The following is a 25,986-nucleotide window of genomic DNA, read 5'->3' as shown; positions in this document are numbered from 1 at the left end:
ATTATTGGCATTTGGCAGACGCTCTTATCCAGAGCGACGTACAACAAAGTGCATACCCATAACCAGGGATAAGTTCGCTGAAAGACCCTAGAGGTAAGTACAATTTCAACTGCTACCTGTACAACAAAGATAAGGACAAGGGCCAATTTTTTTTTTTTTTTTTTTTTTTTTTTTTTTTTGAACAAACAAACAAACAGAGCAAAAGTCACCAAAGTTAACTATCCAAACACTGCTTACCTAGCCAACTAAAATACTGATACACAAGTCACAGAGACAACAATTAAGGTTCACAGGGAGGTAGGGAGGGATGGGGAGAGGTGCTGTTTGAAGAGGTGTGTCTTCAGCTTGCGCTTGAAGGTGGGGAGGGATTCTATAGTTCTGACCTCAACGGGGAGTTCGTTCCACCACCGTGGAGCCAGAACAGACAGTAGTCGTGAGCGTGAGGTGGAGGTTCTGAGAGGGGGAGGTGCCAAGCGGCCTGTGGAGGCTGAACGAAGAGGTCTGGCAGGGGTGTAGGGTCTGATGATTTTTTGCAGATAAGCTGGGGAGGACCCTTTAACTGCTTGGAAGGCTAGCACCAATGTTTTGAATTTGATGCGAGCCATGACAGGCAGCCAGTGGAGGGAAGTAAGCAGGGGGGTGACGTGTGAGTATTTGGGAAGGTTGAAGACCAGACGAGCTGCTGCATTCTGGATGAGTTGGAGGGGTCTGATGGCGGACGCTGGGAGGCCAGCCAAGAGGGAATTGCAGTAGTCCAGGCGGGACAGAACCATCGCTTGGACCAGGAGCTGGGTCGAGTAGGGGGTGAGAAAGGGGCGGATTCTCCGTATGTTGTATAGGAAGAACCTGCAAGACCGGGTCACCGCCGCAATGTTCTCGGAAAGGGACAGTCTGCTGTCCATCACCACGCCGAGGTTCCTTGCACTGGGTGACGGCGTGAGTGTGGTATCCCCGAGGGAAATGGAGAGATCCAGATGGGGAGAGGCATTAGCAGGGATGAATATCATTTCAGTTTTACCTGAGTTGAGCTTTAGATGGTGGTTGTCCATCCAGCTCTGGATGTCCCTCAGGCAAGCGGAGATACGGGCTGAAACCTGCGTATCAGACGGCGGGAACGAGACGAAGAGTTGAGTATCGTCCGCATAGCAGTGGTAGGATAGCCCATGTGCAGTGATCACAGGGCCAAGGGAGCGAGTGTAGAGAGAAAAAAGAAGCGGGCCAAGGACTGAGCCCTGGGGAACTCCTGTGGCGAGGGGCCGAGGTGTCGATACCGAACCAGTCCTTATCTTTGTTGTACTTGAGTTGTACTTTTAGCACTTGAAATGATACTTCCCTCTAGGGTCTTTCAGCGCACTTGTTCCTGGTTATGGGTATGCACTTTGCACTTTGTTGCACAAAATGTCAATAATGTAATGTAATGTTAAATAATAATATAGGGGTCAATGTTTTTGAATGCACTGATAGGTGATTTAAATCACACCATTTCATACAAGACATCCATACAGGACATGGTCAAATTTATTCATCTTATTTTTCCCTCGAGGCAGAAAGCTCAAGAAAAAGTATTCAGACCTATGGACAGTTTTCACATTTTACTTTCGGAAGAAATAGGTTATTTGTCATAAATATAACATAATAATAATGTGCAAACAAATTACATGAATAAATGTTTCAAATTAAATAAAGGCACAGCTTAAAGGCAATGGTTTGGAGAAGGCTAGAAAGAAATATTAAAATGTATGGATATCCCAGTGAGCACTGTTACCTTAAAGCTAATTAAAGCTACATCTTACTACCTGACCTTGCATATGCCATCCCTATAGTGACTGACCAAGAAGGGAACTGGTGATGGAAGCCAAAAGCATCATGATTACATACATCCATACTGTTTAATGGTCATTTCAGCATTTGAGGACACTTTTAAGTATGATTGATTGATTTAATTCATAAAAATTTAATCAATCAAAATCAAAAATATTTTTGGCATTAAATTAAATATGCGACATAATAACCTTTCATAAAAACATGTTTTGCCATTTCATGCTATTATACTCAAACCAGATAAATGTTAACCCTGTTCTGGAAATATGGGTATCCATAAAAATGTATAATATTGTACTAATGGGATTTTTTTTAAATAGCATTTTCTAGTATATAATCAGATGTTATTTGATGAAAAGATTGTTTGTTTTACAATCATGGTATATGTAGAACAATAAAATGTTTCCGGGCTTTTTTATATTTCCATGAAAAAAATCTATTGTTTTCTTATTTAACATTTCATAAACAACGAAGACATAAAATTAGTGTTTAGATACGTTCTTTACAAATACAGAATATTGTCATTTTGAATTAGTGTGATGTTGTAATGTAAGTGGTAGTATAATTATCTCATCTTTAGTTATAATTATTTCATCTTTAGTTTAGATTAATATGAGCTGAAGGTATGTTGCATGTGATCTGAGTAATTAGTACATTTCAGTAGTATGAAATTTCTTCTCACATTTCTCGTTTCATCATAACTTTTTCTAGCTCATTGATTTGTAAATGAAGCCTCTACCGGTCATTTTTAATCTTTTTTTCTTTTTTTGTTTTGCCTGTAACAAGCATGAACAAATAGTCACAGTCATTGAGCTCCATAATGTTTGGGACAAACAGATATTTTCTTGATTTGGCTTTGTGCTCCTCAAATTTAGATTTGTAATTAAGATTGCTTATTATACATAGATTCCACATTTCAGGGCAAAGTGATTTCTACACAGTGAAACCAAAATACGTAAGAATGCCCTTGTAATAAAATAGATAATTATTTTAGAAGATATTTAACTACATATAAAGTTTGATTACAAATCAAGTTGTGGAGTAGTGCCAAATCAAGAAAAAAATCTTTGTCCCACTGTATTAGATATTCAATTGTATTAATGTAGTTAATGATTAAAATGCGTTAATGGGGTCCCTCTTCCTAACCAATTTTCATATGGTCCAAATTAAATTTGTCTTGGCTGAAATTGTTTGAATGTGATGACTTGAATAATTTTGAATAATTTTTAATTGGTTCAACACTTTTTTCAGAGAAATTAAGAAAAAAAAAAATGTATATGCAAGAGGACAGGTTAAACTTGTGGTGTATTTTTTTAAAGTAACTTTAGCATATTAGTCTGGGATCATGTGATTTTACTTGATTTGTGAATCTTAAAAATGTTTTTAATATCTAAAAAAGGGATAACAGGACAACAAATATGTTGTATTTATAGTGTTATTATCAAACACACATACGATAAATAAATTCTTATTTTTATATATTTGTGTACCATCTCAGTTTTGCCAATCAAAATGTCCAACGGACAGTCAAAAGATGACAGAAATGACTCCTAAGCGCTGTGTTCACAGGCTAGCTGATGCTCTTTGTGTGGCTCATGCTCACCACACCTGCACCTGCTTCTCAGACACAAACTGTCCATGTGGCTCTGAGACCCCAGGTGGCAGCAAGGCCAGGTAGACAGGAGTGACGGCGCCCTCATCTGGGGATTTGGTGGCGTTGGGACCTGCCATGTCGGTTCTGACCCAGCCTGGGCAGCAGGCGTTAAGGAGGATCTGGTCCCTGGGCCTTTCCTTTCTCAGCCTGCGGGCCTCGATCCTGGACAGCACCGTGAGGCCAAGTTTGGACACTCCATATGCCGTGTTGGGCCAGCCCTTCTGGGTGTGTTCACCTTTCTGGGCCTCCTGCACAAACTTCTCCATCAGCATCACCAGCTCTTCCTCTGTGATGTCATCGCTGCGGAACCTTGCCTGGAGTTCTGAGCTGCAGTTCTTCAGGGCGAAGGAGCTCATTACACTCGAAACATTAACTACCCTCCCTGCATACAGAGACACACCCACATACATCAGACCTAGAACCACGAGCACCATTTACATTACAATTACAATCAGGAGGCAACCGTTTTATTTATTTTTTTTGTTTTTTTTAAAGGATGAGTGAATAATTGATGAGCTGATGTTCAGGGATGGGAGAGGGGATTAAGAATTGAGAATTCTTTTCCTTTTTTTCCGCAGAATAAATTTTCACTAAAGACACAAAGACCAGCGATAGTGTTTTTAATAAAACTGACTGGTATGTTTGTTTTTATTATCACTCAAGATGGTAAAGTAAACATGCTATGAATTATTCATGAACCTTCCGAAGTAATCCTGCAGAAAATTGTGCAGCAGAGGTTTCTAAGGGTAGCAAGCGCTGTTCAGTTTTGTTTTGGTGCTTTCCTTATCTATTCTCCCTTGCAAATCACCCGTCACGTTTGGTTGTTGCATGTCACAAATTGCATCCCAAAACGGCTCACTCGATGGTAGACAGCTAGGGAAGGGAATTTAACTGGAACCGAATCTAACCCTGCTGCTTTTTGCACTCTCTATCGCTTCGATACCTGCCCTGGCTTACGAGTAGCCCTCTCTCATGTAACATTTATAATTAATTGTAACGTGAATCAGAGGTGGAGAGATTAGGAGGTGAATTGGGACTGGGGGGCTTTCCTCAGCCAAACAGTTTACTTGCCTACTGTTGAGTATATAAAGTGTCTTCTGAAAGTATTCAGACCCCTTCACTTTTAGCACACTTCATTGTCCTCAGCGGTCACCCCAGTCTGACGTCATGTACACTCTGGAGCAGGTTTTGGCCAAGGCTCTCTCCGCATTTGGCTGCATTCATCTTAATTCTGACCAGTGTCCCTGTCCCTGCCACTGAGAAGCACCCCTACAGCATGATGCAGCCACCACTGTGCTTCACCGCAGGGATGGTATTAGCCAGGTGATGAGCAGTGCCTGGTGCTCACCAGCCATAGTGCTAGGAGTTCTGCATAAAGAGTTCAAACCAGACCAGAGAATCTTTCTCCTTGTGCTCTCAGAGTCAATTAAATGCCAATTGGCAAACTCCAAACTCAAGAGTAGCTTCCGTCTAGCCACTCTACCATAAAGGCCTGATTTATGGAGTGCTGCTGAGAGTCGTCCATCTCTGCAGAGGACTTCTGAAGCTCTGTATATATAAATGTTTTATACCCTTGCCCTGATCGATGCCTTGCCTCAATTTTATCGCAGAAGTCTACAGAGAGTTCCTTGGACTTGTGGCACCTTATATACAGTTGTGTGCCTTTCTAAACTATATCCAATCAAATACATTTGCCACAGGTGGACTCCAAACAAGTTCTAGACACTCAATGATAAATAAAGCAAACAGGATGTACCTGGCCACAATTTGGAGTGCCACAGCAAAGGGTCTGAATACTTATGCAAATGAGAGATTTCAGTTTTTAATTTTTAATACATTTGCAAAAATGTTTCACTCTGACATTATGGGTTATTGAGTGTGGATTTATGCTATTTTTATGCAAGACTTAATTGCAATTTTTTTTTTTTTAAACACTACACTAAGTGTGCAAAACATGAAGGCATCTGAATATTCCCTGAAGCCACTGTAAATTGAGTACTCTGGATGAGAAAGCTGTTAAGTGGGCATACCTTTCTCTAAATGTATACTAAGCATCTCCGGATGATATACGCATTTCCAAGGTTTCGCTGAGTGTGACCATGGCCGAAACAGCCTCCTAACTATTGTGTCCTCAAAATAACTAATGTACTGCCAACTTTCTGACATATCCTCTATACTATTTTCCAATGGCACTGTGGAAGTGTCGCAAGAGGTCTGTGCATCCACCAGTGTAATAAAAAGTGCATGTTTACTTCCTGAAAAGTGTGCTCCCTCAGCAAAACCCCAGAAATATGTATTTCATACAGGGATTTTGAGAATTATACTACATTTTGAGAACATTTTGCCTATAACTTTCCCACCATGTGTACTCCCACTTGCTGTTATGGACAGTATTTCGGTAAGCAGTATGTTTAGAAGACATCTGCATATTTCAAGGACACAATAGTTTGGAGGCTGGTTCAGACACAGCCCTCACATCCTTTCCTTATATCCTCTAATGGGTGGAGCTAGGAGAAAGGAAAGGATGTGAGGAAAGGAGCCAAGGAGGTAATAATAAGTGACTGGAAAGAGCCCTTAATTGTCTCCACAAAATGTAAAACTGGTTGCATGGCAACCTTACCTCCTGGTTTTATGATGGGGAGGAACTCATTGCACATATCTCTGGTGGCAAAGAAGTTTGTTCTGAGAGTGACCTCAGCTTGGATTCCAAAAGGTGTGGAATCAGCGACTAGGGGAGGAGAGAATGCTGCTACATTATTCAGGCATAAACACATCTTACAAATAACTGAAACAAACTAGCAGCGTAATGTCTGAAGTATTAGAAAGTCGGTTCTGTCGGTTGCTGCCTGACAAAAATGCCCTGATACATTGTGGGAGTAAATCATCTGGTTACCTTTGAACGCAATAGCGGCGTTGTTAATGAGTACATCAAGGCCGCCGTATTTCTCCTTGAAGAAATCTCGGGCACAGCGGACGCTCGCCGGATCGTTGATATCGAGCCGATGGAAGAGCGGGTTTAACCCTTCAGTTTTCAGGCTCTCTACTGCCGCGGTACCCCGGCCCACATCCCGAGCACTGAGGAACACGTCGCCAGCAAAGTTCTTACACAGTGCGTGCACCACTGCAAAGCCAATGCCTTTATTGGAACCAGTGACAAGTGCAACTTTATTTGACATATCTACAACAAAAGAACACAGGATATATTTTAGAGCAAATGAGGATCGGTTTGCACTCTTAACCTGCTAACAGTCAACAGGCAAATTCGGCTACATCATACAGTATTTTGAGTGAAACTCTCGTTAGCCAAGTATTTACTAGTTAACGTCTACACGTATAGCACAACATGAACATGAAGTGAAGTGAAATAAAATAATCTCACTGAAAGCAGATTATCTTCGCACTCGTAGAAATCCTGTTGAGTAAACTGGAGGAAATAGAACAAATTGTCGATGTAGTAAAATTAAAAGCAGATGTGGACGTCTATCAACCACCGTAGCTGCGTGAAGTTGGCAAATGTTGCTGGCCACAATTGGAGACTTCCGGTTCGCATTTATCAAAATAAAAGTTCGGTGAATAAAATTATTTTTGAACTGTAATTTTGTCAATTTTAATTGTTAAATTAATACAGTTGGATATGATTGTGATGTATTTGCAGAGAATATACAATTGTGCACAAATTTCAATAAAAACTGTTTGCCACCTGTCTGTCAGGTGTGGTATGGGCATGCATTGCCATAGACTGTCAGTTGCCACCCAACTCATTTGCATAGCTCATAACTCAAAAACTAGAAATTGTTTCAAAATGAAAGGGGGTATACATTTGTTAGTTGGACCCATATCTTTAATATTCTACAGTCCTTTCTGCAAAATCCTGTTCCGAGCAATTGTTGCTGTGTTTCTAGTGTGGGGTGGCCATACGTTGCTATTGACTGTCAGTTGCCACCCAGCTCATTTGCATAGCTCATAACTCAAAAACTAGAAATTGTTTCAAAATGAAAGGGGGTATACATTTGTTAGCTGGACCCTTATCTTTGATATTCTACAGTCCTTTCTGCAAAATCCTGTTCCGAGCAATTGTTGCTGTGTTTCTAGTGTGGGGTGGCCATACGTTGCTATTGACTGTCAGTTGCCACCCAACTCATTTGCATAGCTCATAACTCAAAAACTATAAATTGTTTCAAAATGAAAGGGGGTATACATTTGTTAGTTGGACCCATATCTTTAATATTCTACAGTCCTTTCTGCAAAATCCTGTTCCGAGCAATTGTTGCTGTGTTTCTAGTGTGGGGTGGCCATACGTTGCTATTGACTGTCAGTTGCCACCCAGCTCATTTGCATAGCTCATAACTCAAAAACTATGAATTGTTTCAAAATGAAAGGGGGTATACATTTGTTAGCTGGACCCTTATCTCTTATATTCTATAGTCCTTTCTGAAAAATCCTGTTCACAGCAATTGTTGCTGTGTGTCAGGTGCAAGGTGGGCATTCATTGCTATAGACTGTCAATTCACATGCTGCTCATTATAGACCTATATACCCAGGGATAAACCCAAACCATGCAACTTTACAATGAAATTAAAGTCAAATCAACTTTATTTGTGTTGCACATTTCACGCTATATTTGTCAGTACATGCTTTAGAGCAGTGCTTCTCAACCAGGAATTTATTAATTGATTTATTTAATTTAGGGCATTTTTGGTGGTATGATTGGTTCAGTTATTAAATTAGTTGTTTCAGTTTCTGGTTACAACAAAAACCTTCCGGCAAGACTAGAGTTGAGAAACACAGCTTTAGCGCAAGCCCCAGCCTTTCCCCCCACAAAAGCAAGCCTAGGGCAACAGTGGCAAGGAAAAACTTCCAAGGTGGAGAAGGAAGAAACCTTGGGAGGAACCAGACTTAAGTGGGGGGCCCATTCTCCTCTGGCTGGCTTACGGGTGACAATGATGGTCAGATAAAACAATTAACAATTAATTATGAACAATTTGTTCATGTGATGGGTTTTGAATGTGTGTGAGATTGGCAGGGTGCAGATGAAGGAGGTGGCGGTCCTGGGGCAGTATGTGGGGGGTGTCTCAGCGCTGCAGTATGATTGTGATGAAGACAAGGGGGAAAAAATGACAATATGGCAGTGGGAAGTAAGTAGGGACACAAATGGGACTTGGAAACAAACCGAGGCCTTAATTGTAAGGAGGATTTACTGTTGGGCTAATTCTAATGAGTATTTCATTTTAAGTTAAGTCATCCAGGACAACCTTTCGCATTTTACTTGGACTGCAATTTAACTGATTACTATCAAGTATTATACTTTTTGAAAACACAAACGTAAAGTCCAAAGCTGCTCCCATCTAACTGACCTGGAAAGGAAGGACATTGGTGAGCATATTCAAAAACCAAATTTACTGGATGTAGTTTTCCTGTAATGCCAAAATACTGTAAAGATAAATAGAGTGAGAGACGGTCAAGAACTGCTAATAAAGATGAGTTGTGGTGCTTCAGTGAATCCATTAATATTGCTTTAAAAAATATTTTTCCCTCTAATATCCTGCAATGTTCCATTGTAATATGAATCATGGTCCAATGTAACAAATCTAAATTCACTGGAACAAGGACAAATTTAAATCTCCACCAATTTCTTTTTAAATTTGGTAAATTTGGCAAGACCTCAATTGTCTTGCAGTACAAACTATACAGTTCCTGGCTAACAAATAGTTGCAGTAGAGGGGACTGCAAGAATTATTTTTTTGGGTACTGATTAAAAATGACAGGTATGTGTTTATAATGGAATCATTTAGCCAATTGTTTCCAGGATTTCACAGAAAGGACTGTAGAATATTAAAGATATGGGTATATAGAGTAAATGTATACCCCCTTTCATTTTTAAATAATTACAGTTTTTGAGTTATCAGCTATGCAAATGAGCTGCTTGTGAATTGACAGTCAATAGCAATGTATTACATTATTGGCATTTAGCAGACGCTCTTATCCAGAGCGACGTACAACAAAGTGCAAACCCATAATTTTTTGAGAACAAATTAACAAACAAACAGAGCAAAAGTGACCAAAGTGAACTATGCAAACACTGCTTACCTAGCCAACTAAAAATACCGATACACAAAGCACATCACAGAGACAACAATTAAGGTTCACAGGGAGGTAGGGAGGGACGGGGAGAGGTGCTGCTTGAAGAGGTGCGTCTTCAGCTTGCGCTTGAAGGTGGGGAGAGATTCTACAGTTCTGACCTCAACGGGGAGTTCGTTCCACCACCGTGGAGCCAGAACAGACAGTAGTCGTGAGCGTGAGGTGGAGGTTCGGAGAGGGGGAGGTGCCAAGCGGCCTGTGGAGGCTGAACGAAGAGGTCTGGCAGGGGTGTAGGGTCTGATGATTTTTTGTAGATAAGCTGGGGAAGACCCTTTAACTGCTTGGAAGGCTAGCACCAATGTTTTGAATTAGATGCGAGCCATGACAGTGGAGGGAAGTAAGCAGGGGGGTGACGTGTGAGTATTTGGGAAGGTTGAAGACCAGACGAGCTGCTGCATTCTGGATGAGTTGGAGGGGTCTGATGGCAGACGCTGGGAGGCCAGCCAAGAGGGAATTGCAGTAGTCCAGGCGGGACAGAACCATCGCTTGGACCAGGAGCTGGGTCGAGTAGGGGGTGAAAAAGGGGCGGATTTTCCGTATGTTGTATAGGAAGAACCTGCAAGACCGGGTCACCGCTGCAATGTTCTCGGAAAGGGACAGTCTGCTGTCCATCACCACGCCGAGGTTCCTTGCACTGGGTGACGGCGTGAGTGTGGTATCCCCGAGGGAAATGGAGAGATCCAGATGGGGAGAGGTTTTAGCAGGGATGAATATCATTTCAGTCTTGCCTGGGTTGAGCTTTAGATGGTGGTTGTCCATCCAGCTCTGGATGTCAATCAGGCAAGCAGAGATACGGGCTGAAACCTGCGTATCAGACGGCGGGAACGAGACGAAGAGTTGGGTATCGTCCGCGTAGCAGTGGTAGGATAGCCCATGTGCAGTGATCACAGGGCCAAGGGAGCGAGTGTAAAGATAAAAAAGAAGCGGGCCGAGGACTGAGCCCTGGGGAACTCCTGTGGCGAGGGGCCGAGGTGTCAATACTGAACCAGCCCAGGCAACCTGGAAGGAGCGACCAGAGAGGTAGGACTCAATCCAGTCCAGGGCTGTGCCACAGAGGCCCGTTGCTGAGAGGGCAGATAGGAGGATGGAGTGATCCACAGTGTCGAAGGCAGCAGAGAGATCTAGGAGAATGAGGACAGAGGAGAGGGAGGCTGCTCGTGCGGCATGGAGTGACTCACTGACGGAGAGCAGCGCGGTCTCTGTCGAGTGGCCCGATCTGAAGCCAGACTGATGGGGGTCTAGCACGTATGGCCACCCCACACTAGAAACACAGCAACAATTGCTCGGAACAGGATTTCACAGAAAGGACTGTAGAATATTAAAGATAAGGGTATATAGAGTAAATGTATACCCCCTTTCATTGGGAAACAATTTATAGTTTTTGAGTTATCAGCTATGCAAATGAGCTGCTTGTGAATTGACAGTCTATGGCAACGTATGGCCTCCCCACACTAGAAACACAGCAACAATTGCTCGGAACAGGATTTCGCAGAAAGGACTGTTTAATATTAAAGATATGGGTCCAGCTAACAAATGTATACCCCCTTTCATTTTGAAACAATTTATAGTTTTTGAGTTATGAGCTATGCAAATGAGCTGGGTGGCAACTGACAGTCTATGGCAACGTATGGCCTCCCCACACTAGAAACACAGCAACAATTGCTCGGAACAGGATTTTGCAGAAAGGACTGTAGAATATTAAAGATATGGGTCCAACTAACAAATGTATACCCCCTTTCATTTTGAAACAATTCATAGTTTTTGAGTTATCAGCTATGCAAATGAGTTGGGTGGCAATTGACAGTCTATGGCAATGTATGGCCTCCCCACAGTAGAAACACAGCAACAATTGCTCGGAACAGGATTTTGCAGAAAGGACTGTAGAATATTAAAGATATGGGTCCAACTAACAAATGTATACCCCCTTTCATTTTGAAACAATTTCTAGTTTTTGAGTTATGAGCTATGCAAATGAGCTGGGTGGCAATTGACAGTCAATAGCAACGTATGGCCTCCCCACACTAGAAACACAGCAACAATTGCTCGGAACAGGATTTTGCAGAAAGGACTGTAGAATATCAAAGATAAGGGTCCAGCTAACAAATGTATACCCCCTTTCATTTTGAAACAATTTATAGTTTTTGAGTTATGAGCTATGCAAATGAGCTGGGTGGCAACTGACAGTCTATGGCAACGTATGGCCTCCCCACACTAGAAACACAGCAACAATTGCTCGGAACAGGATTTCACAGAAAGGACTGTAGAATATTAAAGATAAGGGTATATAGAGTAAATGTATACCCCCTTTCATTGGGAAACAATTTATAGTTTTTGAGTTATCAGCTATGCAAATGAGCTGCTTGTGAATTGACAGTCTATGGCAACGTATGGCCTCCCCACACTAGAAACACAGCAACAATTGCTCGGAACAGGATTTCGCAGAAAGGACTGTTTAATATTAAAGATATGGGTCCAGCTAACAAATGTATACCCCCTTTCATTTTGAAACAATTTATAGTTTTTGAGTTATGAGCTATGCAAATGAGCTGGGTGGCAACTGACAGTCTATGGCAACGTATGGCCTCCCCACACTAGAAACACAGCAACAATTGCTCGGAACAGGATTTTGCAGAAAGGACTGTAGAATATTAAAGATATGGGTCCAACTAACAAATGTATACCCCCTTTCATTTTGAAACAATTCATAGTTTTTGAGTTATCAGCTATGCAAATGAGTTGGGTGGCAATTGACAGTCTATGGCAACGTATGGCCTCCCCACACTAGAAACACAGCAACAATTGCTCGGAACAGGATTTTGCAGAAAGGACTGTAGAATATTAAAGATATGGGTCCAACTAACAAATGTATACCCCCTTTCATTTTGAAACAATTTCTAGTTTTTGAGTTATGAGCTATGCAAATGAGCTGGGTGGCAATTGACAGTCAATAGCAACGTATGGCCTCCCCACACTAGAAACACAGCAACAATTGCTCGGAACAGGATTTTGCAGAAAGGACTGTTTAATATTAAAGATAACGATCCAGCTAACAAATGTATACCCCCTTTCATTTTGAAACAATTTCTAGTTTTTGAGTTATGAGCTATGCAAATGAGCTGGGTGGCAACTGACAGTCTATGGCAACGTATGGCCTCCCCACACTAGAAACACAGCAACAATTGCTCGGAACAGGATTTTGCAGAAAGGACTGTAGAATATTAAAGATATGGGTCCAACTAACAAATGTATACCCCTTTCATTTTGAAACAATTCATAGTTTTTGAGTTATCAGCTATGCAAATGAGTTGGGTGGCAATTGACAGTCTATGGCAATGTATGGCCTCCCCACACTAGAAACACAGCAACAATTGCTCGGAACAGGATTTTGCAGAAAGGACTGTAGAATATTAAAGATATGGGTCCAACTAACAAATGTATACCCCCTTTCATTTTGAAACAATTTCTAGTTTTTGAGTTATGAGCTATGCAAATGAGCTGGGTGGCAATTGACAGTCAATAGCAACGTATGGCCACCCCACACTAGAAACACAGCAACAATTGCTCGGAACAGGATTTTGCAGAAAGGACTGTAGAATATCAAAGATAAGGGTCCAGCTAACAAATGTATACCCCCTTTCATTTTGAAACAATTTCTAGTTTTTGAGTTATCAGCTATGCAAATGAGCTGGGTGGCAATTGACAGTCTATGGCAACGTATGGCCTCCCCACACTAGAAACACAGCAACAATTGCTCGGAACAGGATTTTGCAGAAAGGACTGTAGAATATTAAAGATAAGGGTCCAGCTAACAAAGGTATACCCCCTTTCATTTTGAAACAATTTCTAGTTTTTGAGTTATGAGCTATGCAAATGAGCTGGGTGGCAACTGACAGTCAATAGCAACGTATGGCCACCCCACACTAGAAACACAGCAACAATTGCTCGGAACAGGATTTTGCAGAAAGGACTGTAGAATATCAAAGATAAGGGTCCAGCTAACAAATGTATACCCCCTTTCATTTTGAAACAATTTCTAGTTTTTGAGTTATGAGCTATGCAAATGAGCTGGGTGGCAACTGACAGTCTATGGCAACGTATGGCCTCCCCACACTAGAAACACAGCAACAATTGCTCGGAACAGGATTTTGCAGAAAGGACTGTAGAATATTAAAGATATGGGTCCAACTAACAAATGTATACCCCCTTTCATTTTGAAACAATTTATAGTTTTTGAGTTATGAGCTATGCAAATGAGCTGGGTGGCAACTGACAGTCTATGGCAACGTATGGCCTCCCCACACTAGAAACACAGCAACAATTGCTCGGAACAGGATTTTGCAGAAAGGACTGTAGAATATTAAAGATATGGGTCCAACTAACAAATGTATACCCCCTTTCATTTTGAAACAATTCATAGTTTTTGAGTTATCAGCTATGCAAATGAGTTGGGTGGCAATTGACAGTCTATGGCAATGTATGGCCTCCCCACACTAGAAACACAGCAACAATTGCTCGGAACAGGATTTTGCAGAAAGGACTGTAGAATATTAAAGATATGGGTCCAACTAACAAATGTATACCCCCTTTCATTTTGAAACAATTCATAGTTTTTGAGTTATGAGCTATGCAAATGAGTTGGGTGGCAATTGACAGTCTATGGCAACGTATGGCCTCCCCACACTAGAAACACAGCAACAATTGCTCGGAACAGGATTTTGCAGAAAGGACTGTAGAATATTAAAGATATGGGTCCAACTAACAAATGTATACCCCCTTTCATTTTGAAACAATTTCTAGTTTTTGAGTTATGAGCTATGCAAATGAGCTGGGTGGCAATTGACAGTCAATAGCAACGTATGGCCTCCCCACACTAGAAACACAGCAACAATTGCTCGGAACAGGATTTTGCAGAAAGGACTGTTTAATATTAAAGATAACGATCCAGCTAACAAATGTATACCCCCTTTCATTTTGAAACAATTTCTAGTTTTTGAGTTATGAGCTATGCAAATGAGCTGGGTGGCAACTGACAGTCTATGGCAACGTATGGCCTCCCCACACTAGAAACACAGCAACAATTGCTCGGAACAGGATTTTGCAGAAAGGACTGTAGAATATTAAAGATATGGGTCCAACTAACAAATGTATACCCCTTTCATTTTGAAACAATTCATAGTTTTTGAGTTATCAGCTATGCAAATGAGTTGGGTGGCAATTGACAGTCTATGGCAATGTATGGCCTCCCCACACTAGAAACACAGCAACAATTGCTCGGAACAGGATTTTGCAGAAAGGACTGTAGAATATCAAAGATAAGGGTCCAGCTAACAAATGTATACCCCCTTTCATTTTGAAACAATTTCTAGTTTTTGAGTTATCAGCTATGCAAATGAGCTGGGTGGCAATTGACAGTCTATGGCAACGTATGGCCTCCCCACACTAGAAACACAGCAACAATTGCTCGGAACAGGATTTTGCAGAAAGGACTGTAGAATATTAAAGATAAGGGTCCAGCTAACAAAGGTATACCCCCTTTCATTTTGAAACAATTTCTAGTTTTTGAGTTATGAGCTATGCAAATGAGCTGGGTGGCAACTGACAGTCAATAGCAACGTATGGCCACCCCACACTAGAAACACAGCAACAATTGCTCGGAACAGGATTTTGCAGAAAGGACTGTAGAATATCAAAGATAAGGGTCCAGCTAACAAATGTATACCCCCTTTCATTTTGAAACAATTTCTAGTTTTTGAGTTATGAGCTATGCAAATGAGCTGGGTGGCAACTGACAGTCTATGGCAACGTATGGCCTCCCCACACTAGAAACACAGCAACAATTGCTCGGAACAGGATTTTGCAGAAAGGACTGTAGAATATTAAAGATATGGGTCCAACTAACAAATGTATACCCCCTTTCATTTTGAAACAATTTCTAGTTTTTGAGTTATGAGCTATGCAAATGAGCTGGGTGGCAACTGACAGTCTATGGCAACGTATGGCCTCCCCACACTAGAAACACAGCAACAATTGCTCGGAACAGGATTTTGCAGAAAGGACTGTAGAATATTAAAGATATGGGTCCAACTAACAAATGTATACCCCCTTTCATTTTGAAACAATTCATAGTTTTTGAGTTATCAGCTATGCAAATGAGTTGGGTGGCAATTGACAGTCTATGGCAATGTATGGCCTCCCCACACTAGAAACACAGCAACAATTGCTCGGAACAGGATTTTGCAGAAAGGACTGTAGAATATTAAAGATATGGGTCCAACTAACAAATGTATACCCCCTTTCATTTTGAAACAATTTCTAGTTTTTGAGTTATGAGCTATGCAAATGAGCTGGGTGGCAATTGACAGTCAATAGCAACGTATGGCCTCCCCACACTAGAAACACAGCAACAATTGCTCGGAACAGGATTTTGCAGAAAGGACTGTTTAATATTAAAGATAACGGTCCAGCTAACAAATGTATACCCCCTTTCATTTTGAAACAATTTCTAGTTTTTGAGTTATGAGCTATGCAAATGAGCTGGGTGGCAACTGACAGTCTATGGCAACGTATGGCCTCCCCACACTAGAAACACAGCAACAATTGCTCGGAACAGGATTTTGCAGAAAGGACTGTAGAATATTAAAGATATGGGTCCAACTAACAAATGTATACCCCCTTTCATTTTGAAACAATTCATAGTTTTTGAGTTATCAGCTATGCAAATGAGTTGGGTGGCAATTGACAGTCTATGACAATGTATGGCCTCCCCACACTAGAAACACAGCAACAATTGCTCGGAACAGGATTTTGCAGAAAGGACTGTAGAATATTAAAGATATGGGTCCAACTAACAAATGTATACCCCCTTTCATTTTGAAACAATTTCTAGTTTTTGAGTTATCAGCTATGCAAATGAGCTGGGTGGCAATTGACAGTCAATAGCAACGTATGGCCTCCCCACACTAGAAACACAGCAACAATTGCTTGGAACAGGATTTTGCAGAAAGGACTGTTTAATATTAAAGATAAGGGTCCAGCTAACAAATGTATACCCCTTTCATTTTGAAACAATTTCTAGTTTTTGAGTTATGAGCTATGCAAATGAACTGCTTGTGAATTGACAGTCAATGGCATTGCATGCCCTTACCACACTAAATACAGCAACAATTGCTCGGAACATGATTTTAGATAATAAATGTATAATTTCATATATATTATACATAGATTTAATGTATGCCCCTTCATATTTGGCAACTTTTTTTTCAAACAGTAAGCAGGTATGCAAATGAGGAGTTATTGAACCGACAGGGTCAAGCAATTTATGCTTGGCCTACAATATAGTCACTAGTCAAATAGCAAGCTAGTTGCTTGCTGACTTTTTTAAGTTCTATCAGCAATGAATTTAAACAATGGTAATTATGTGAGGAAGCGCAGCAAACGCGGTAACTATGTTCTCATTATTTAACGTTACTCAGCAGCTCTTATTTTGACGGAAAATCACAGGAAGTTGAAACCGGAACTTCTGTACAGGAAGTCTAATTGTTGCCAACTTCACGGAGCTAACCACCGTGAAGCACCCGGAAGTAAGCATGTACTGCACATGTCTGTGTGTACAAGACATTTGGAGAACACACGTGCCCTTATGATTATGATTATTATATTATATGCTATAAATAATAATTTAATCTGGAGAAAAGCACTGAGGGAGAAACTGCATTAATTTCAAATTAATTACACAAAACAGCAAGCCCTAAACTAACTTCGTTAGTATGCAGCACATGTGCTGACCACCACCAACCGTTTTAAAGCATCTTCGATGGTTGGCTGTTAATTTTGGAATACATTTGATTTGTTATTGGTTTTCGAATCAATCAATGGACAAGCACCCGAAAACACCTGCTTGCAAACGCAAGATCTATAAACAACAAGAGAACAACACGCAAGAACGGAAAAACAAACCAGACCCCATGTGACGTCATTACCATGGTACCACAGAACAGCGCATGCTACTCAAAGAGAGCAAGAAATCATGTACTGAAAGCACGAGTTCAGGTAGAGTTGACTTGTTAAATGAACTTACTGTTAGCTACCATAACAAGCAAACTAGCTTGTTGAAGCGATCGCAAGATAGGAGACTGTCAATACTGTCTGCAACTGTAACATAAATCCTACATCGCTTAGCCATGCCATATGTAAAGTTCACATTAGGATGTGTGTTGTCATACACGTCTCTTACCAGCATAATGCACAGCTGAGCTATCTGTAAACGTGTAAAGGTAACCTTTTATTTGCCAACACGTTTCTGAAAACATCACTGAGAGCCTAAATGTCACACCGTTCTGCTTTCATTTTATTCAGCCTTTATTCCGAATTGAATTGGTTGCATTCGCATGTTGTCCATACTTCAGCTGTAATGATGTTTACAGTAAGGACTAGTAGCTAGCTAGCTAGCTACCTCTCCACTGAAACCCAAAGTCACCATGGGGAGCCGAAATGGTAGGAGGCAACGGAGAAAGAGAAGACGGGACAATAGTGAGAACGTCGATCGAACTGGTAAAGCATGCTGATCAGATAGCCATGTTTTGCACACAGCGCTGTTTGTCCTCCACGATAAGAGAGTTGCCTGAAAAGTATAAGCTACAGTTCCATATTCACTGATTGATTACTTTGATTGAAAGATATTAGCAAACCATAGAATGAACTTATGATTAGTTATCCATTAATGAATACATTAACAGTTTTTTTTCTCATTCCAGTATGAATTGACATGACACTAATATAGTTAAAGATGAATTAATCATGTACAAACAGCTGAGCAGATTAACTCAGTTGTTAGATAACAACTGCAATAGTTCATGCCAATTCATGTAACCTTATTGTAAAGTATTACCATAGCATTTTTTTTCCAGTGAACCTGTGCCACGACTCTAGGTATGTGGAACTAAGGAAGTGGCTGAAGGAACGAAGCTTTAACAACAAATATTTGATCCCAGCACATTTCTCAAGTAGGTTTCCTCCCTTCTCGATTGAATTCATTTGAGTTTTATTTGTATAGCATTTTTTTATAAACGGCAATGTCACAAAGTGGCTTTATGGAGATCCGGGCCTGAACCCCACACAAGCACACTTGGGGGGACAGTGGCATGAAAAAGCTCCCTAGCTGGTTATAGGAAGAATCCTTCAGCAGAACCAGACTCTGAGGGGGAGGCCCATGACCCCGCTGACTTGGGTCGTTTAATTGGAAAAGGGCAGATTTCATAACACATATAATAAACGGGAAAATTACAGTACATAAATGTCAATTAAAAATGTAATTGAAGCTGAGCAAGGATGACATTTTTCATCACAGGAGCCAAGACAGAAAGGGTGCTGGGTGGTACTGTCAGGCAGGGGACAGGCATGACACTGGAGCTGAACCAACTGCATGATGTGTTATGTGTATTATGTGTTAGCAAATTGTGCTGCAAACATTCACTTCTGTCACGTTTTCTTCTCTAATTGCCCCCCTAGACACTGGGAGAGGACTCATGACCACAAAGGCTATATCGGTAACCAGACTACATCCCCAAAAATATAATTTGTGTACTTAATTGGTTAAAAGGTCTTGCTTTTCTAGTAGCGGCCATGGATGCCAATGAGTATGTACATGTCCACTACAGAAGCCGATGTCAGTGTTTTTAGTTTCCCTGCTTAATGTAATTTGATCAGTAGGATAATCGTAGCTCGTAGGCAGTAGTCCATATCTATATTGCTGTTTCTCTGTCTTATCCAGACTGGCGGTCTGGTCGTGTCCCTGCCGGAAAGCTGTCTGATGACCTCACACACTGTCCTTAGCAGCTACCTGGGTGAATACATCAAGAGGTTAGCTTCTTGGTCGGATTTGTGTGGGGTAGCGATCTAGTGCGTTAAAGAAACAGGACCTGTGGGCTGATGGTTGCTGTTTTATCAGATCCCGTGTGATGTAATGTGTGAACCCTTCACGCACCTGGAAATGTCACACTCAATGTATAGCGGCTTGAGCAATTCCAGCTTTTAAAAAATACTGTTATTTGTTTCATATTTTTCTCCCAATTTGATAGCCAATTGTTTGCAATTGCAACCATTGGAACCCATCAGACCCATCAGAACCATTGGAACCCTCCAACCAATAGGCAGCTTCTTATAATACTTTCCCGCTAATTTAAAAAAACAAAAAACAGCTCAAACTTCTGAGGGTGTCAGTGTAGGTCACCAAGCAGTTGCCCAGTTCTTCTATTGCTTCTATCATTTCAAATCTCTCTCAACATAAAGTAACTTTGAGAAATTTTCCTTCAGTAACAGGAGCTTGCAATGCAGTATTCTTTCTTATGAATATTGAGGATAGGGCAAACAAAAGAATAGCACTTCGATTGCCACAGTATTGTCCTTGGTCATGGCCCTTCTTGAATATCCATATGATGCTTCAAATTGCAATGTTTTGATTTTCAAAAACAAGAACACAGATGGTTGGTCTGAAGAATGTGTAGTGTTATTCCCTTCTCTGTCGTGAGCAGGATACTTCGCCTGCTATGCTCCAGTGAATATATTCAGCTGTTTAATTTGGCCGCTCTGTCCTGCATAAAATATAATAAGCTCTGAACTGGTTATGGTGTGTTGACAGAGCAAGTAAAACCGGGTCGTTTTGTGTGTGCTTTAAAGGTTTAATTTGTCTTTCCTCTGCCACTATTATTTTTCAGGTGGAAGCCGTGTGTGTCTCCCGTGTTAGCCCTCTGTGCCTTCCTCATCTCTGAGAGACATTTGGGGCCAGGGTCACGGTGGAAGCCATACATTGATGTCCTCCCCAAAACCTACACGTGTCCTGTCTATTTTTCTGATGATGTCATCAGCCTGTTGCCGGGAGACCTACGGAACAAGGCTTTGGATCAGAGGGGCACGGTCTTGGAGCTGTTCTCCTCCTCTTTGCCATTTTTCCGTTCACTGCAGCCCCTTTTCAAGCGACCCGTGGAGGAAATTTTCACCCACGATGCACTGCGGTGGGCGTGGTGCAGTGTGAATACGCGCACTGTGTACATGGAGCACCTGCAGAGCCAATTTCTCTCACGGGAGAGGGATGTGTACGCCCTGGCCCCATACCTCGATCTGCTGAACCACTCTGCCTCTGTGCAGGTGAGGACCGCATGAATGCACATGAGTGTGTCCCCCAACACACACGACACACAAAATCACCCAACACACGTCACGTGTATGCCACACAAAATCACCCTATACTCACAATTGTCACCCAGCACTGGCAGGGAGCCATGTGTGAGATCCAGAACAGGCACAACCGCTCAGAGATTGACAGAAACTGTAGACCCAGATGCCTGGGCTGTTATGGGGTTTTGGTTTTCGGTTCAACTGAATCTGCAGTAATATTCTTTATTACTTATAACTATTATTTATGACTGTGTGTGTCCGTGTTGAAAGCACATTTGTTCCATGAGGTACTGGCTGGTGTGTTGAAACCAAGCATGTTCCTCCAGGTGGATGCTGGGTTCAGCCAGGCAACGCGGTGCTACGAGATTCGCAGCAGACAGGGCTGCAGGAAGTTCCAGCAGGCCTTTATCTGCTACGGTCCCCATGACAACCAGAAGCTCCTGCTGGAGTACGGTTTCGTTGCCCCGGGAAACCCCCACAGCGTGGTGTATGTGGATCCAAGTGAGCAGTGGAGTTCCTTTATTAATGAAAAAAAGTGTCATGTTTTTCTGCTAGCCTATCAAGTGAAGGACTAGGAGGAACCAGGGGAGAGATGACCCAGGGGGTAGCTGGAGGAAACTCCAGCATCAGTCATGCAGTTCTCTGGCAATTCTAATCCAAGTGCTCAGGATAAGACAGCAACTGTACAGAGTTTAAAATTTCTGCTCAGGATTCTAACCTTTCAGAGCTTGCAAGTTAAATCAGGTGGTAGATTTGGAGTTTTAGTGAAGTGAGTGATCTGTGGTTCATAAAGTGACCATTCAATGACATGCATAGGTGTGAGTGTTAATGTAGTCTGCTCCTGGGTGTGGCTTCTGTCTCTCCATTGCTTTTGTATGTAAAATAATGTTTTACAACGCTAGTTACTTATAGTGACAAATAATTTGTATTTGTACATTGAAACATACAACAGTACACACATATCACCATATTGCATATGTGATCATGGCATTACTAGTGAAGGGTTGTATATACCATACACACAAACACACATCCAATGAGCTACTTAATACAAACCCTTGTGATTGGTGGATAGGTATTAGAAAACATTGATTCGTCGAACTGAGCATACGAGGGGAGATGCATAGGGAAAAAGGCATTCCTACAGAAGCACCTAGGTTACATGTAGTGCCATAACAATAACGTTTTGGGGTTCGTATAGGAAACCATCAATGGAACCGGCATTGGTTCCCATTCAGACTCATCACTGCAGAAACAGGACTAATGATGATGTTATTTAGTGTTATTGTTTTAATGCTGTGGAATATCCTGAATGTATAGATTATGGAAAGCGAGTTGTTTGCATGGACATTTCTGAGGTTGAGCTCTTCGTATTCAGGTGACCTGCAGATCTGTCTCTCTGGAGCAGTCCAGCAGTTTGCCCAGAAGCTGTTGTTCTTGAAGCAGTATGGTTTCTTAACGTAAGTCAATGACACATTTTCCCCGTTCTGCCTCTGTTCCAGTGTGTTTTGTAGATGAAACCTTGATAATGAGCTATTTATCTGCCTCTCTGCCTGTGACAGAAACCTGACTTTTGGGCTGGACGGAGCATCCTGGAGGTTGATGACTGCGCTCCGATTGCTGTCCCTCAAACTGGACCAGTAGTAAGATCTGCAGCTGTAATAAGTGCATCGCTGGTGCGTGATGGGGCGCTGTCACCTCCCTGGGTGATGCCAAAACCAGGGTGGTCACCTGCCCTGGGCTGCTGACTGTATGTAGTCAGGAATGGCAAAGACCAAATTCAGTACCAGACCATGGAGCCTGTTCTATACTATAACAGTGCTTTTACACATGATTCACCTAGCAGCCCCCACCCCATTTGTTTCCCCTCGCAAGGTAGAATATCTGGTTGCATTCACCACCCATGCCAATTGCTTCAACCTCTGCTATTAACACAGAGAGCGCACACGCTTTCGTATGTCAAGCTACTGCTTCTGCTTCTTTGCACGAGTTGAGCTATGAGTCTCATGTGCCCGTTTGACCAGCAGGGGTTGCTGGTGAGCAAAGACCGTCAACATGGCCGATCTCTCTCTCTGGGCACTGCCACCTCCAAACACACATTGCCAGAGTCATATTTCTTTTTGGAATTTTTTTCTCACTACTAATCTGATGTTTTGTGTATGTGTACGTGTATGTGTGTGTGTGTGTGTGTGTGTGTGCACATCTCCTTTTAGCTCATGCTGGAAAGGTGTCCTATTGGGGGCAGCAGTGAGTCAAGACAGGGAGGAAAGGAGTGTTCACTTGGCCAGGGTGTTGTGTCAGCACCTCTGGGATGAAAATACCAAAGCACTGCAGAGGGTGAGTGAACTGTGTAGATCACTGAGAACTGTGCTGGAAAATTTTTTCGTACAATTTACCTCACAATCCCCATTACAAAAGACATCTTCATTCTGGTTGTTGAAAAAATGTGTGTATATCCAAATGTAGACTCATGAAATATCAAATATTTTATATTAATTGTAATTTTCCTTCAGTAAGTGTGTCTAATGGACATATCAATGGCTGATTAAATGTCAATCATTGATAGAAAAATGAGAGGGATACAGGATCTGAAATCATTCCTGAATGTGTGATGAGATGTCCCTGTGTTTCTCCTGTATGTTGTGTTCAGCTGTCTGTTCTGAAGCAAGAAGGAGGGGCCTCTATGAGGGAACAGCTAGCTGTGGTGGAATGTCTCAGACTAGAGGCGCAGGGAATTCTGGGACATTCGCAGGAAGCGCTGAAGAATCTCAAGGAGGACGCTCTGCCCAGTGATGTATCTCCACCCACAGAGGATTGTGTATAACCAGGCTGGCTGAAGGAGGAATCTTCTCTCAATATTGGAGCCAACCCATTGTAGGGTGCCTGGTGCACCCTGGGTAATGTTCCAGGTCAGTGGACCATGAGGTGTGAGTACAGCTTTCCAGTGTCCAAGTTAAGTAGACGTGTTCATCTGGAATGAAAATGGAGGACAATGTGGGTCTGGGTTTGAGAAAAGGGAAAGGCCTGTTGATGCCCACTTAGGACCTGGGGAATTTTAGTATTGGAGTTCAGCCATTGTCTTCAGGACTCACTGTGCTGATCCTTCAGTTTCCAGGACTGTGAAAAGGGCTATTGTCACATCAGTTTTTAAGTTCCTGCATTTGTCCTGTAGGTGGCACTATGGGAACACATTATGGTATTCATCTTTCGTTCAGACAGTAGGTGGACGTGGACCTGTGTTTTGAAGTACACATTCAATTTCTAACCTCACAAATTCACGCAGTTCTGATCAACATAGGTGAATTTGAACTCAACATAGATGGTCCTAGTTAATATATTTAGCGTCATCTCAGAAATAGAATACAACTGGCCCAATTTAAGTTAAGTTTTAATAGTTAAAGTAAAATTTGAAGACATAAAAGTGTCTCATAATGGTTCTGGTCAAGTATGTTGGGAAAGCAAAACACTTTTTTGCTAATAAGATTTGTGTAAGCTGCATCATGCAAAGACGTCTGAGAAAACGAATCAATCTTTTTCTTTTGGTGGTAGAGGGGAGCATGCATTAATGCGTTTCATTTTCTTTCCTACCAAATATGCAAGAATATGTGGGGAATTAGTATAAATTTCTGTCTCTTGCATGCTTTTGACATGGAATAGTGCTTGGTGCAGCAGCCATAAAAATATACATTTTAGAGCAGAGCTCAAGAAACTGGTCTGAGTGAAAATCCCATCCACTGCCTGAAAACATGCTTATGGCCCGCCACTGAGCTGGATATGGACTGTGGTTGTCATGTGGGGGTGAGTCAGCAGGAAGTGTGGGGGATAGAGGGACTTTCCTGTGGGGTGGTTGTGGAGCAGAGATGGAGATGGGGCACAGAGAGAAGGGGAGGGGGGAAATGCCTGCACACTTCCTGTACCCCTCCTCCATGCAAATCCCTTTAATCTTCAACCACACCAGGGGTGCACAACTACGGTCCATGAGGGCCAGTCTGTGTACTGGTTTTTGTTCCAAACAATTGCTGACAGCGCTATAAATTACCCTGGTTCAAGCCTGGTACTTGAGCACAGTAAAATCATTATGATACACTTGCAGTCTGCAGCTGTAGACGGTAGTCATACACGTCAGATAAGATGTGATTGAGTCAATTAAATAGAGACCAGAAGTTGGCACAAAATCCTGAAACAGATCGGCCCTTGTTCTGCACCCCTGAAAAACACACACTCGGGAGATGAAAAGCTGGACTATGGGGGTGTAATGGCTTGGGGGATATAAGTCCAAGCAATCCATCTTCACTTAGGTGTTACAGTTGAGACCTGCCTTGGGGCTACAGATAAGTTTTTCAGCTGAAGCACTGTTGTACAGCGCTCCCATTTTAGGAGCACTTGGTCCTGAACATTGATGCGTGCTAAATGGAGCACATCTACTAATTGGGATGCTTTGGTTTGATATTTTTCAACTTGAGAGCATGTGCTCCGTGAAAAATAAAAGGTCCATAAAGCTGGTCCAGTTGACTGAATGAGCTGACTTTCCTAATGAAAATCAGAAATTATACATTATCTGAATTTTTTTGCTGATAGAACAAAGTAACCTGCTAAATACTGGGTTCCGAGTCGCTCACAATTCAAGGTCATGGCAGTTGTGAAATTGTAGGGTTACTGCAAGAGGAATTAATGGCATGAACCCAAGACCTGATATATTCTTAATGCAGTTGGACATTCATGTTGTCGGAAGCATATTTGTATTCTATGCATGCTCTAAATGAGGAATTAAATGATCTGTCATGATAAGGGGCTGATCCATCGCAAATCTATGCTTGAAGGTCATTTTTAAGTCATGTTACTTTCATGATAGGTTTTAGGTCCTCTGCCAGTTTTTATTTTCAATGTCTGTTTTTGGTTTTGGCAGTTTTGCAATAAAGGATATGTTTGCGTAAGTTTCTGATGACTTGCTGGCTTTACAATGGTTGTATAAGGGGATTTACTTTGTGGTCTAAAGCAAGTAAATACACTTTATGTAACTGTCAATCTGATAAAATATTCAATCATATTTCTGCTTAGAACTATTTCCAAAGCCAAACACAGCCTCAAGACCATTGCGATCAATGGAATTGTGACATAGCTTCATCTATCAAAATGTGCACTTCATGTTAGTTATGTGCATTGACAGAAGTTTACCGCATAAGAGACCTTAAAATGTCAAC

General features: G+C 41.7%; 2 protein-coding genes across 3 annotated transcripts; one reads left to right on the top strand and one right to left on the bottom strand.

Moving 5' to 3' along the window:
• Positions 1 to 1,500: 1,500 nt before the first annotated feature.
• cbr1 (carbonyl reductase 1) lies at positions 1,501 to 6,989 on the bottom strand. Of its 2 annotated transcripts, XM_061234989.1 has the most exons (4): positions 6,855 to 6,989; positions 6,369 to 6,653; positions 6,096 to 6,203; positions 1,501 to 3,857 (listed from the first exon to the last, which is right to left on the bottom strand). In XM_061234989.1, the coding sequence occupies exons 2-4, from the start codon at positions 6,649 to 6,651 to the stop codon at positions 3,421 to 3,423; spliced, it is 828 nt and encodes a 275-aa protein (XP_061090973.1). In that variant the 5' UTR covers positions 6,652 to 6,653; positions 6,855 to 6,989; the 3' UTR covers positions 1,501 to 3,420. The 2 variants fall into 2 exon arrangements, with proteins under 2 accessions (XP_061090973.1, XP_061090974.1); XM_061234990.1 differs by lacking the exon at positions 6,096 to 6,203.
• A 10,454-nt stretch (positions 6,990 to 17,443) lies between these two features.
• On the top strand, positions 17,444 to 25,719 carry setd4 (SET domain containing 4). The gene is made up of 11 exons (XM_061234571.1): positions 17,444 to 17,662; positions 18,037 to 18,163; positions 18,520 to 18,615; positions 19,121 to 19,158; positions 19,383 to 19,471; positions 20,326 to 20,755; positions 21,112 to 21,286; positions 22,164 to 22,245; positions 22,348 to 22,428; positions 22,999 to 23,122; positions 23,436 to 25,719. Exons 2-11 carry the CDS (start codon positions 18,091 to 18,093, stop codon positions 23,607 to 23,609), a joined length of 1,362 nt encoding a protein of 453 aa, XP_061090555.1. The 5' UTR covers positions 17,444 to 17,662; positions 18,037 to 18,090; the 3' UTR covers positions 23,610 to 25,719.
• Positions 25,720 to 25,986: the final 267 nt, after the last annotated feature.

Source organism: Conger conger, chromosome 3, assembly GCF_963514075.1.
Source record: "Conger conger chromosome 3, fConCon1.1, whole genome shotgun sequence".
NCBI classification, from domain to species: domain Eukaryota; kingdom Metazoa; phylum Chordata; class Actinopteri; order Anguilliformes; family Congridae; genus Conger; species Conger conger.
Note: the sequence above shows the minus strand (reverse complement) of the source record. Positions and strands in the feature narration are given on the sequence as shown.